The 14,027-nt window shown below is 42.6% G+C and overlaps 1 protein-coding gene across 1 annotated transcript; it reads left to right on the top strand.

Annotated features, from left to right (window-relative positions):
• The first annotated feature begins 115 nt into the window (after positions 1–115).
• On the top strand, positions 116–7,738 carry LOC134396191 (trichohyalin-like). The gene is given in 3 exon segments (XM_063122637.1): positions 116–4,402; positions 4,436–5,536; positions 5,816–7,738. Coding segments are annotated over 3 exon segments (7,311 nt in total).
• The last annotated feature ends 6,289 nt before the right edge of the window (positions 7,739–14,027 follow it).

Here is a 14,027-nt window from a genome sequence, read left to right as displayed (position 1 = left end):
ATTTTTCATCAGGCCGCTCATTAGCATAACAACTAAATCCTCTCTCAAGTCAATTTCCTTACATTCTTCCTTCCCTTTAATTATCTCCTGCACCAGTTCATCCTTTTTCCTCATCATGGAACCAAAGAACGTTCAAAGTGGCTCGCTAGACCAGGGTAAGTCTGATCTCCACTGTGCAAATTCCGAAGACAGACTCTTCCTTCGGGAGTCATTAGAAAACTTAAATGATTCCTTATCAGTGACTCTGAACAATGTCTGTGTAGGTGAGGCTGGTGATAAGCCTCTGGAAGATCTGAGCAAAATGAACGGTTTGGAAACTTGTAGTGAAGACATGATGGAACAACAGCAGAATGACATTCAAGAAGTGGCATACGGGAGCCTGCAAGTAACTGATGAGATGAGGAATCAAATCAATAAACAGAACAAGGAGGCTTTTGAAGCCCTAGCTAAAGGTGAACTTCAGAAAGCAATTGATTTGTTCACCAAAGCGATTGAGCTGAATCCACACATTCCCAGTTCCTACATGAACCGTGCCAATGTCTTTATGCTGTTGCAGGATCCAAATGCTGCCATTAAAGACTGTGACGTAGCCATTGAGCTGAATCCGAAATCTGCAGAGTCGTTCAAATTGCGAGGGAAAGCATTCAAGAATTTGGGGCATTTGAGAGAGGCGGCCTGTGACCTTGCTTTTGCTTCCAAATTAGAATACGACGAAGAAGCCAGTGCTGTGCTAAGGAGATTGAAGTTAGGGTTTCAAAGGATTTCTGAGAGGCAGGTAAAGTGTGCCCTAAGATATAAGGAAACTGAGATACTGGAGACATCTTCAGAGGATCAGGGGAAAGATCAGAGCGAGAGAGACTCCAGCACACAATTGGAGAACGAAGAAGCAAAAGATAACGAGGAGGAAGAGATCAAGCTAGATCATGATGAGGATTTCCATGTGGAGACAGCTGAGAAGTGGAAGCAGGCCAGTGGAAAAACGAAGGAAGCCTTTGCTGCAGTGGAGAAAGGTGAATTAGAAAGAGCCGTTGACTTATTCACCGAAGCTATCGAATTAAACCCCCGGTGTTCCAGCTTGTATGTTAACCGAGCCAGTGCCTTTCTAAAGTTGCACATGCCAAATGCTGCTATCGGTGATTGCAACCAAGCCATTAAAATAAACCCTGATGTAGCATTACCATACAAGTGGCGTGGGCGAGCATTTCGTCAGCTGGGTTACTGGCAGGAGGCTGCTAAAGACCTTGCTTTGGCCTGTCAGTTGGATTATGATGAACATACCTATGCCATGCTGATGGAGGTGGAAGCACAGGCTCAGAAAACCATGAAAAGTTGGGGAACACTTGAGGAACACTCTAATGCAGGAGAGTGTAAGGAGAAAATGGACAGGATGAAGGAAGCTCCTGCACGCCAGGGGAGAATGCAGTCAAAGATACCCCAGAAGAAATCTGAAACTCAAGAAACCGTTTCAGAAGAACAAGAGAGAACTAAATCTAAAATCTCTAAGGAAAAGGAAGATCCATATAATTGTTCCCCAAAGCACAACACATATCCTCTTTGTTTTCCAGAGGAACAAGTCAAAGCTTATCCTACATATGCTGCTGACCAGGAAAGGGATCCTCTTATAACTCGTGAAAAACATGAAACATCTAAAATGCTGGACCCGGGGACTCAGGAGGCAGCAAAGAGAGAGCAAAAATGCATTACTCAATCAGACAGTGAGGAAAGTGAATTGGAGTTTGATACTGAAGAGGTGATTGAGCCAGATGAAGGTGTTCCTCAAGAAATGGGAGATGAACGCTTGAAGGTGACCGATGAAATGCAGAAACAGGCAAACAAAAAGAAGAGAGAAGCCTTTGACGCAGTCAATAAAGGCGAACTTTTCAGTGCTTTAGACCTGTTCACTGAAGCAATTAAGCTCAATCCGCACCTTACCATCTTATATGCAAACCGAGCCAGGGTCTATCTGAAGCTTCAGAAGCCTCATGCTGCTATCAGGGACTGTGATAAAGCCATAAAAATTAACCCAGATTCTGCACAACCCTATAAGTGGAGAGGGAAAGCATTGCAGCTCCTTGGTTACTGGCAGAAGGCTGCTAAAGACCTTTCCTTGGCCTGCCAATTGGATTATGATGAAGAATCCTATGCCATGTTGAAGGAGGTACAACCAAAGGCTCAGAAAATTGCCAAAATCTTGAGGAAGCGTGATCAGAAACATGAGGAAAAGAAGTACAAGGAGCTATTAGACAGAATTCAGAAAGTGTGTGAGAAGTGTGAAGGACCTCAAACTATCCCAGCGGAGCTAGAAAGAGAGCACAAGGGAGCCACAGAAAACCAGAGGGAAGCTTGGGAGCGAACTATGAAGGAGCCACAGACAGTCGGGCGAACAATGCAGAGAAAGCAAGAGGGCACGCCCTGGGAGGAACTGGAGAGAGATCTGAAGGAAAGCATAAGGAAACAATACAGAAACAATACAGAGAAGGAGACTGGGGAACAAAAAAACTTCCAGCAGAAGTTACTGGAAGAAAAAGAGAGACTTCAACAGAAGGGTCTGAATTACCAGGGAATAGTCCACCAGAAAGAGCTGGAGGAACAGTTGAAAGCTCTTCAGCAAGAACTAGAAGATAAACTGAGATCTTATGAAGAAGAGCAGGATGAAGGCGAGAATACTTGGCAGAGATTACTAGAAGAGCAGGAAAAATCACAGCAGAATGTACTTTATGAACGAGAAAGAGCTTACAAAATAATCCTAGAAGAACAACAGAGAGCCCAAAAGGAGGCTCTAGAGGAACTTGCAAGAGCTCAGCGAGAGGCTCTGGAAGAATTGGCCAGAGCTCAAAAGAAAGCCCTGGGGGAACAGGAGAAGGCTCAGCAACAAGCTCTGCAGGAACATGAGAAGGCTCAGAAAGCTTTGGATGTTTTGGAAAGAGCTCATAAACAGGTCTTGGAAGAACAGAAGAAAGCCCAGGTGGCTGCTATGGAAGAACAGGAGCAAGCCCAGAAAAAATCTCTAGAAGAAAAGAAGATGGCTGAGGCAGCCTTGGAAGAACTCCTAAGGACTCAGAGAAAGGTCCAAGAAGAACAGGAAAAGGCTGAGAAGAAAGCAATGAGAGAAAGGGAAATACTTCAGAAGGAACTAGAAAAATTAGAGATTGCACAGAAGCAAGCGATGGAGGAACAGGAGAATGCTCAGAAAGCTCTGGATGCTCTGGAAAGAGCTCGTAAAGAGGCTATGGAGGAACAGAAGAAAGCTCAGATGGCTGTCAGGGAGGAACAGGAGCAAGTGAAGAAAAAATCTCAAGAAGAAAAGAAGATGGCTGAAACAGCCTTGGGGGAAGTCCTAAAGGCTCAGATAAAGGTCCAAGATGACCAGAAGAGGGCTGAGAAGAATGCAATGAGAGAAAGGGAAATACTTCAGAAGGAAATAGAAAATGTAGAGATTGCACAGAAGAAAGCAATGGAGGAACAGGAGAGAGCTCAGATAGCTGTACAAGCTCTAGAAAAAGTTCATAAACAAGCACTGGAAGAGAAGAAGAAAGCTCAGATGGCTGCCATGAAAGAACAGGAGCAAGCACAGAAAACATCTCTAGAAGAAAAGAAGATGTCTGGGACAGCTTTGGAAGAACTCTTAAAGATTCAGATAAAGGTCCACGAAGACCAGAAAAGGGCCGAGAAGAAGGCAATGAGAGAAATAGAAATGCTTCAGAAGGAACTAGAAAAATTAGAGATTGCTCAGAAGAAGGCTCTGGACGAACAGGAGAGAGCGCAGAAAGCTCTGGAAGTTTTGGAAAGAGCTCATAAACAGGCGATGGAAGAACAGAAGAAAGCTCTGATGGCTGCCATGGAAGAACAGGAGCAAGCCCAGAAAAAGACTCAAGAAGAAAAGAAAAAGGCTGAAGCAGTCCTGAAAGAACTCTCGAGGAAGGTCCAAGAAGAGCAGGAAAAGGCTGAGAAGAAAGCAATGAGAGAAAGAGAAATGCTTCAGAAAGAACTAGAAAAATTAGAGATTGCTCAGAAAAAGGCTCTGGACGAACAGGAGAGAGCTCAGAAAGCTCTGGAGGCTCTGGAAACAGCTCATAAACAGGCGATGGAAGAACAGAAGAAAGCTCAGATGGCTGCCATGAAAGAACAGGAGCAAGCACAGAAAAAATATCTAGAAGAAAAGAAGATTTCTGAGACAGCTTTGGAAGAACTCTTAAAGTCTCAAATAAAGGTCCAAGAAGACCAGAAAAGGGCCGAGAAGAAGGCAATAAGAGAAAGAGAAATGCTTCAGAAGGAACTAGAAAAATTAGAGATTGCTCAGAAGAAAGCTCTGGATGAACAGGAGAGAGCTCAGAAAGCTCTGGAAGTTTTGGAAAGAGCTCGTAAACAGGCGATGGAAGAACAGAAGAAAGCTCAGATGGCTGTCAGGGAAGAACAGGAGCAAGCCCAGAAAAAGTCTCAAGAAGAAAAGAAAAAGGCTGAAGCAGCCCTGGAAGAACTCTTGAGAAAGGTCCAAGAAGAGCAGGAAACAGCTGAGATGAAAGCACTGGAAGAAAGAGCAATAGCTCAGAAGGAACTAGAAAAATTAGAGATTGCTCAGAAGAAGGCTCTGGACGAACAGGAGAGAGCTCAGAAAGCTCTGGAGGCTCTGGAAACAGCTCATAAACAGGCGATGGAAGAACAGAAGAAAGCTCAGATGGCTGCTGTGAAAGAACAGGAGCAAGCACAGAAAAAATCTCTAGAAGAAAAGAAGATGTCTGAGACAGCTTTGGAAGAACTCTTAAAGACTCAGATAAAGGTCCAAGAAGACCAGAAAAGGGCCGAAAAGAAGGCAATGAGAGAAATAGAAATGCTTCAGAAGGAACTAGAAAAATTAGAGATTGTTCAGAAGAAGGCTCTGGACGAACAGGAGAGAGCTCAGAAAGCTCTGGAAGTTTTGGAAAGAGCTCATAAACAGGCGATGGAAGAACAGAAGAAAGCTCAGATGTCTGCCATGGAAGAACAGGAGCAAGCCCAGAAAAAGTCTCAGGAAGAAAAAAAAAAGGCTGAAGCAGCCCTGGAAGAACTCTCGAGAAAGGTCCAAGAAGAGCAGGAAGAGGCTGAGAAGAAAGCAATGAGAGAAAGAGAAATGCTTCAGAAGGAACTAGAAAAATTAGAGATTGCTCAGAAGAAGGCTCTGGACGAACAGGAGAGGGCTCAGAAAGCTCTGGAGGCTCTGGAAACAGCTCATAAACAGGCGATGGAAGAACAGAAGAAAGCTCAGATGGCTGCCATGAAAGAACAGGAGCAAGCACAGAAAAAGTCTCAAGAAGAAAAGAAAATGGCTGAAGCAGCCTTGGAGGAAGTCCTAAAGGCTCAGATAAAGGTCCAAGATGACCAGAAAAGGGCTGAGAAAAAGGCAATAAGAGAAAGGGAAATACTTCAGAAGGAACTAGAAAAATTAGAGATTGTTCAGAAGAAGGCTCTGGACGAACAGGAGAGAGCTCAAAAAGCACTGGAAGTTTTGGAAAGAGCTCGTAAACAGGCGATGGAAGAACAGAAGAAAGCTCAGATGGCTGTCAGGGAAGAACAGGAGCAAGCCCAGAAAAAGTCTCAAGAAGAAAAGAAAAAGGCTGAAGCAGCCCTGGAAGAACTCTTGAGAAAGGTCCAAGAAGAGCAGGAAACAGCTGAGATGAAAGCACTGGAAGAAAGAGCAATAGCTCAGAAGACCCTAAAAGAATTAGACGTTGCTAACAAGAAGGCCCTGGAGGATTTGGAGAAAGCTAAAAGAAAGGCCAGGGAGGAACAAGAAAGTGCCATGAAAGCTCTGTACACGCTGGAGAGAGCTCATAAACAGGCATTGGAGGAACAAGAAAAAGCACGGAAAAAATCTCGGGAAGAAAAGAAGATGGCTGAGGTCGCCCTGGAAGAACTCGCAAGGGCTCAGATAAAGTTTACAGAAGATCAAGAAAGGGCTGAGAGGAAAGCAATGAAAGAAAGGGAGAGAATTCAAAAGTCCCTGGAGGAATTAGAAATTGTTCAGAAGAAGGCCTTGGAAGAACAGGAAAGAGCTCAGAAAGCTCTAGAAGCTCTAGAAAGCGCTCATAAACAAGCGATGGAAGAACAGACAAGTAGTCAGAAGGCAGTCATGGAAGAACAAGAGGAAGCACAGAAAAAATCTATAGAACAAAAGAAAATGGCTGAGGCAACTTTGGAAGAAGTCTTAAAGACTCAGAGAAAGGTCCAGGAAGAACAAGAAAAGGCTGAGAAGAAAGCAAAGAAAGAAAGAGAAAGAACTCAAAAGTCCCTCGAGGAATTACAGATGGCTCAGAAGAAGAGCCTGGAGGAACAAGAAAGAGCACAAAAAGCTCTGGATGCTTTGGAAAAAGCTCATAAACAAGCATTAGAGGAACAGAAAAAATCATGGAAAAAATCTCGGGAAGAAAAGAAGATGGCTGAGGTCGCCCTGGAAGAACTCGCAAAGGCTCAGATAAAGTTCAAAGATGATCAAGAAAGTGCTGAGAAGAAAGCAACGAAAGAAAGAGAGAAAACTCAGATGTCCCTCAAAGAATTAGAGATTGCTCAGAAGAAGGCCCTGGAGGAACAAGAAAGAGCACAAAAAGCTCTGGAAGCTCTCGAAAGAGCACATAAACAGGCCATGGAGGAACAGAAGGAAGCTCAGATAGCTGCCATGGAAGAGCAGAAAAAATCCCTAGAAGAAAAAAAGATGGCTGAGGCAACCTTGGAAGTACTCTTTAATTCTCAGAGGCAGCTTCAAGAAGAGCAGGAAAGGGCTGAGAAGAAAGCAGTGGAAGAAAGAAAGAGAGCTCAAAAGTCCTTTGAAGAATTAGGGATTGCTCAAAAGAAGGCCCTGGAGGACTTAGAGACAGCTCAAAAAATGGCCATGGGGGAAAATGAAAGAGCTCAACAGCGGGCCTTAGAAGAACAAAGGAAAGCACGGCTTGCTATGGAAGAACTGGAGAAAGCAAGAGCTAGGGCCATAGAGGATCAGCAGAGAGCTCAGAAGGTGGCCTTTGAAGAACAGCAGAGAACTAAGATGATGCTTTCTGAACTGGACGAAACTCGAAGAAAGGCCTTGGAGGAACAAGAAAGAGTACAGAGGAAGGCTCTTGATGAACAAGTGAGAGCTCATCATGCTATAGAGGAACTGGCTAAGGTTCAGAGAACAGCTCTGGAGGAACAAGAAAAAGCTCGAAAGATAGCTTTAGCAGAACAGCAGAAAGCTGAGATGATGCTTAAGGACCTAGAGGAAAGACAGAGAAAAGCTTTGGCTGAAGAGGAAAGAACACGGATGAAGGCACTTGAGCAACAAACGAAAGCTCACCTGGCTATGGAGGAATTTGCCAAGTCTCAAAAGGCAGCTCTGGAGGAACAAGCAAAGGCCGAGAAGACGGCCTTAGAAGAACAGAAGAGGGCATACAAAGCTAGGGGAGAACTGGAGAGGGCAAAAAAACAGGCCTTGGAAGAAATAGAAAGAGCACAGAATAAAAATCCAGCACAAATCCAGGAGCCTGCTCTTAAAAAGATTAATGAGGCATGCAAGACAATACTAAAAATAGGTGCCTACGACCCAGACATTGCTCAAAAGAAAGATCAGGGCATCGCTCATAAAACGCTCTGTGCTGAGCAAGGAAAGACTCACAAAGACCTGGAACAGAGAGAACAGCCACAATCTCAGAAGATCACAGGAAATGACAAGAGTTCACGAAAACACTCAGTTTTGGACTTTTTCCCAAATGAGTAAATTCCAGAATTCTGATCCTGCATGAGGGTTAGAAAAAAGATGAGCTGAATTTCAAGGTCACCTGCAGGTATTGTGTACATGGAAGTAAAACTGGGAAGGAAGGAATATGAAGAGAAATGTTTCTATTTTAAATGGGCGTTCCCATATAAAGAGTATTTTTACCCTTTAAGATTAAAATAGCTCTCCCATTGGGCCCTGACACAGATATCCCTAAACATACTGTGTTTTTTCTTGACATGTCATCGGGCGTGCCTCAGGGCTCACTCAGTGGACAGGAAAAGAGAGGTAAAACCATCATTGGTTGGCTGCTCCTTCATCAATATAAATATGAAGTAGTGAGCACTTGACCTTTCCTCCCACCCCAAAATATTTGACAGATCCTTAGCAAATTTGGAATTGGCCAGATGTTTTAAACCAGGGGTGCAGAACCTGAGGCAAAGGGCCCAAATCTGGGTCTTCTGGGGTCCTAGGCTGGTCCTCTGCAGTTCTCCAGAACACCACGTCCCCTTCTTCTCCCCCTCCCACCCCCCAACCAGTGATCATTTCCTGATTTTCCAGCTTTTGTGCAGTTTTCCCCATTCTAAAAGGTTGAAATGCCTCTCCTCAGGTTTAGTTACTGGCAGGGAGAGCTTTAAGTTAAAATATGCTGATATCATTGGTATTTTGGCCACTCCCCTTTTGCCATAGGCCCCACCCACCACTGGAAATGCAGCCCCCAAGAGCGTCTCTGATATGGAATGTTGACTTCAGGCTGAAGGAGGTTCTCTACCCCTGTTTAATGGCCATTGACTGGCCATTAAAAACTATTATAGTTTTTTTCACCTATTCAAATGATTTAAATATTTCTCCATCATCACGATTACCATTACCGCTACCACCACCTCCATGAACGAGACAGATATAGAAATAAAAACAATATTTTTGTTGGATGTGAATGAACAAGGCAAAATCTGGAAACTCATAAAATAAAATTACTGGCTTTTTAGTTTGAGTACTTTCAAATTTCATGCCAATTCAATCCAAATGTCAAACAATTCTTTGTTTAAAAAAGAAAGAAAGAAAAGAAAGTCCATTACATAGAAATCCCATTATTCTAATGAGGCCTATGGAAAATAATTAGTCTCTTTCCTTTGCTCCATTCTTCAATCTAGGTGAGGCGAGAAATTCATAAAAGCCTCATTAATCTCCCATTTATAATGTTAATATTGTTTCCATGGTGAGAAGAGCTGTGTTTTGATATATTCTTCCCAAAAGCAGAAGTCAGAGAAATAGTACTTTAGCGCAGGGCTGAGCCGAAGGCAATCTCCAGTTCTTTGGGACCTCAGTTCCCAGAAGCCCATACCAGAATGGCCAATGGTCAGGAGTGCTGGGAGTTGATGTCCAAGCCATCTGGAGATCTACTTTCTGCCCCCCACTCCCTGTTGCTTTAGGGCAATGGATTCATGGAGCAATGTTGCGGAATGAATGTGGTGTTGACATCAACAAATTTACACTGAAGGTAGGAGGTAATCCATACGATACAGAACAGATTTCAGATTCCCAGGCTACGAACATAGGGTGCTTCCAAATGATAGTTTTGTTCTTTGCCTCATTCGTGGAATTTTACAGGGCATTCAGATTACGTTGTCGTAACCCTCTCACATTTCCCCCCTGTTCTTTCCTTCTTGGTTCTTTCCACTGAAAATCCACCATGGAGGAAAAGACGGGATAGGGCCACAATGCCTTTGATTGTTAGCACTAGGAGACCTCAACCTGGAAGTACCCCATGGAATAAAAAAAACAAAGTCTCTGGATATTTAGTTATTTAGTTATTTAAAATATTTATATCCTGCCCTATATCACTAAGATCTCAGGGCGGCGTACAGATAAAAACATACAGTATAAAACAATAAATATACACAGTTAAAAAATTAAATACTGAAAAACAATGTTCTGTTTTATTCCAAGGAGTAGCTCTACACAGTTTGGCCTTGAATGGGCCTTCTTCAGAGGTCAGTATTTCTAAAAGTGCCTGCGGAGATCTCTCAAAAATAATTCATCTTGGAGTGCAAGTATAAAACTACCCTGAAACTTCATCACTTTATTCCATTGGGCATTTTGAATGTTCTCCAGTTTTGTTTGACCATTTTCCTTTCTCCTGAAACACCCTAACTTTGTCTGTTAGGGAGTCCCATTGAATTCAGCAGGATTTATTTCCAAGTAAACTTGTTTAGGATGGATAACATTTTAGGATCTTTATTTCATTTTTTTAATCATCCATAATAGTTAAGAATCTAGGGAGAGAGCATCATTGCATATTTTGTAATAGAAACATTTCACCCTTCAAGAGTGATAGAAGCCAGATTATTTCTACTTAGGTTTGTCAGTTAGCCAGGGGAAAATGTCCTGGACTGCTCCTGTGTCTTTAAGCAGGTTTTTTATAAATTGCAGAAATCAGTAATTGAAGTTTCTCATTGCATGGAGTTAAACATTATCACCTGTTAGTTGCTGAGTCATTCACAGCCAGCATTCACATTCATTTGAAGAGATTAACATCTAAATACTTTCCTACCCCACAGGCTGTAGCCTGATACTCTAATCTGGGATGCTAGAATGAAAGAGTTGGATACATCTTAATTATTCAAATTGGAGCAATTTTATTCTAATCTATTATTGTATGTATGTATGTATTTATTTATTTATTACATTTCTATACCGCCCAATAGCCGGAGCTCTCTGGGCGGTTCACAAAAATTAAAAACATTCAAAGTATATTTGGATGAAGGAAGTAGTTTTGCCTTCTCTGGAAATTCTCACTAAGAATTTCAACCTGATCCCAATTCCTAGTGATGGAGATGAGTTAGGGTGAGCAACCCATCAGGGGAAAAATGGTTTGATCTGGTTCAACTTGCAATGATGGGAGTTGTAGTCCAACACCTTTGGAGAGCACCAGGATGGGGAAGGGCTGCTCTAAACAAAAAAAGAGAAGTAGGTGGCCCTAAGTTGTTCATCATCAGTTTTCCACAACCCGACAGTCACCTCTGCATATCATATTCTCCATCCTGTCCTCATGGTTTATCTGCTTTGGTAGAATGAGAATTTATTATTATTATTATTATTATTTATTTATATAGCACCATCAATGTACATGGTGCTGTACAGAGTAAAACAATTCACTTGTACTTTCTGCCTCCTTAGGGAGGATACGGTGTTAAGGTTTGTGAGCCTTAACTCCCAATATCCCTGCTTTTTGGTGCTTGGTTGAAAACTGTAGAGCCTTAACGTTGTTTTGTAAACCATAGTTTTTTTGTTTAATGAATTACATGGCTTTGTGTAACGGATGACCAGATATTATATAGTTGACAACCAAACTAGAGGCAGCCAGGATGATACACCATGTTGACATCCAATATAAAATCAAAGCCAGTGTTATGTGTTGAACTCACTTTTCAAATTAATTAATTAATCAGGAGACAGACTAAACACCAATCATATGTAATGCTTCATAGGACTTAAATTAACCATGACCCTTCATCTGATAATATGCTATCGTGTTTTCTCAATAATTAATTAGACATTTGGGGCAGATTTTTTCCAATATTAGTATCTATTTTCTTTAAGTTCCTGTATTATGGACTGGACTTACTTGTGAAGTTTATGCATTATGAACAGCTTCTCTTTCTGGATAAAAACTGGCAACCATCTCTCATTGTTCTCAATGCCTGAGGTTAGGGAGACACTCCCCTCATTAGCTAAAATGTGTTTTTGCAAAGAAAGAAAGAAAGAAAGAAAGAAAGAAAGAAAGATTCACTGTACTTATACTCTTATTTTCCAAATATCAGCTCTAGGTGGCACTGTAGTCCACTTGTCAGCAAATCAAACTCAGCCTCCTTCAACCTCAGTAAGATTTTTCAAGAAGTAATTTTCGTTATACCAACTATTAAAAGCAGATTGGAATGGTTCATTGTTATGTACTGATCTTTCTAGAGCACAAAACGTGGTGAACATACATTTCTTGCCTATGTTGTTGTTGGTCCTTCCTGAACCCAACTGAGCTTTGACAATGAGTTCAGCCTGTGGTGCCCAGGTGTCCGCTTTTACTGTCCTCTGTTTGAAGGCATCCCCTGTATGAAGGGCTGTCCTGCCCAAGTCTGGTTTAAAGTTAACCATCCACAGTTAGCACCTGAACAGCAGCCTGAAAAGACAAGCACATAGGTTCCCTGATCACCTTTATTCTTTTACTATGTACAGCACCATGTACATTGATGGTGCTATATAAATAAATAATCACAACCTTCCACACTAGAGTGAGATGCACTGTATTTCACTTTAAATTATCATTATTTCTAAATTTGCGCTTATGTATATAAATTAGCATATGCAAGTTTATGCAGATCGTGGTCCTCTGTCCTCTGTTTTCGATTACGTATTTCCTTTTTTGAGGATTCACAAGTAGCCATCCTATCAGACATCCATTGTCCCTGAATTGTCTGAACACAGTTCCAATTGGCATATGCCTATTCTAGAGTGAAAATGGTGTAGGCAGGAGACATAGCTGCTAGATAAGGATTTAAAGCAGGGATGGGCAACTTGTGGCCCTGCAGAAGTTTTAGCCTATAACTCCCAACAGCCCAAGCCAGCATAGTCAATGGTGAGGGATCATGCGACTTGTAGGCCCTTAACATCTGGAGGCCTACAAGTTGCCCACCCCTGAAAGTATTGTGTGTTTTGGCACTGGGGGAGAAGACAAACTGACCGAGGAACATCCCAGAGGTGGGTCATCATGGCTATGAATAGCCACATAAGATATAATACTGGTATTTCCCATTTGAGAAGCTTGGGGATAAATTTCACATTTCACCCACCCACAACCACTTTGCCCCCAATATTTTTCGGAATGATCATAGCATCATAGAATAGTAGAGTTGGAAGGGGCCTTTAAGGCCATTGACTCCAACTCCCTGCAGGAATCCACCTTAAAGCATACTTGGCAGATGGTTGTCCAGCTGCCCATGACCTCCCTAGGTAATTGGTGGTGGTGGTGGTGGTTATTACATAATCATCATCCTCCACTCCATTTTATCCTTACAACAACAACCCTGTGTGGTAGGTTGAGCTGAGAGTCTGTGACTGGCCCAAAATCACCCAGTGAGCTTCCATGGCTGAGTGGGGACTAGAACCCGGATCTCCCGACTCCCAGTCCAACACTTTAGCCACTACACCACACTGTTGTACTGCTTTAAAAGTCAAGAAGTTTTTCCTGATGTTCAGACGGACTCTGGCTTCCTGTAACTTGAGCCCATTAGTCCGCATCCTGCGTTCTGGGATGATTGAGAAGAGATCTTGGCCCTCCTGTGTGTGACAACCTTTCAAGTATTTGAAGAGTGCTATCATGTCTCCCCTCAATCTTCTCTTCTGCAGGCTAAACATGCCCAGTTCTTTCAGTCTCTCCACATTGGGCTTTGTTTCCAGACCCTTGATCATCCATGTTGCCCTCTTCTGAGCACACTCCAGCTTGTCTGCATCCTTCTTGAAGTGTGATGGCCAGAACTGGGCCCAATCTACACCAAGCAGGATATAACACTTTAAAAACATTAGGAAAACCGTATATGTAATGTGCCATGGGCCTGAACAGTTGTCATAACCATTATAAACCATTATAAGCAGTAGTGTAGATCCTGCCCTGGATGCAATACTCGAGGCCTAACCAGTGCCAAATAGAGGGGAACCAGTACCTCATGCAATTTGGAAGCTATACTTAATGTAGCCCAAAATAGCATTTGCTTTTTTTGCAGCCACTTCACACTGTTCACTCATATTCAGCTTGATACTTCAAGCTATCCCTAAATGTAATTCTGTTCTCTTCTAAAGCTTCCTTAGTTTCACCCCTTGATTTCTTAAAGTTCCAGTCAACTCTAACATCGCTTTCCCCAGTCTCGCAAACTTCTCTCCTAATTGCTGGACTGTTCTTATTTCATACTGCCCTCTTGTCCCCACAGTCCAGACCTGCAGGGTGCCTTTAGTCTGTGCTGATTTTGGCCAATTTACGCAGCTGAAATGGACAAGCGTGGGCTGTGAATTCTGCTCACTGCAGGCTATCCTGGGCACAAAGGTAATTCCCACGCTCCCTGTGGTCCGCTAGAGGGCTGAACCAGGAGCACAGGAAGGAAGCCAATGTCTGGACTAGCCTCCCAATACCATTACAGATGTTTCTGAATGCAAAACATCCAAAATTAAACACAGATCAGTAATTCTTAATTCTGGAAGTGCGACTTTTTCTGCACCTCTAGGAGTTGGAGTTTAAGGCAGCTGTGTTCTAAATCAT

Source organism: Elgaria multicarinata, chromosome 1 (genome assembly GCF_023053635.1).
Source record: "Elgaria multicarinata webbii isolate HBS135686 ecotype San Diego chromosome 1, rElgMul1.1.pri, whole genome shotgun sequence".
Classification (NCBI taxonomy): Eukaryota; Metazoa; Chordata; class Lepidosauria; order Squamata; family Anguidae; genus Elgaria; species Elgaria multicarinata.
The sequence above is the reverse complement of the archived record's forward strand: the minus strand, read 5'-3'. Positions and strand labels throughout refer to the sequence as shown.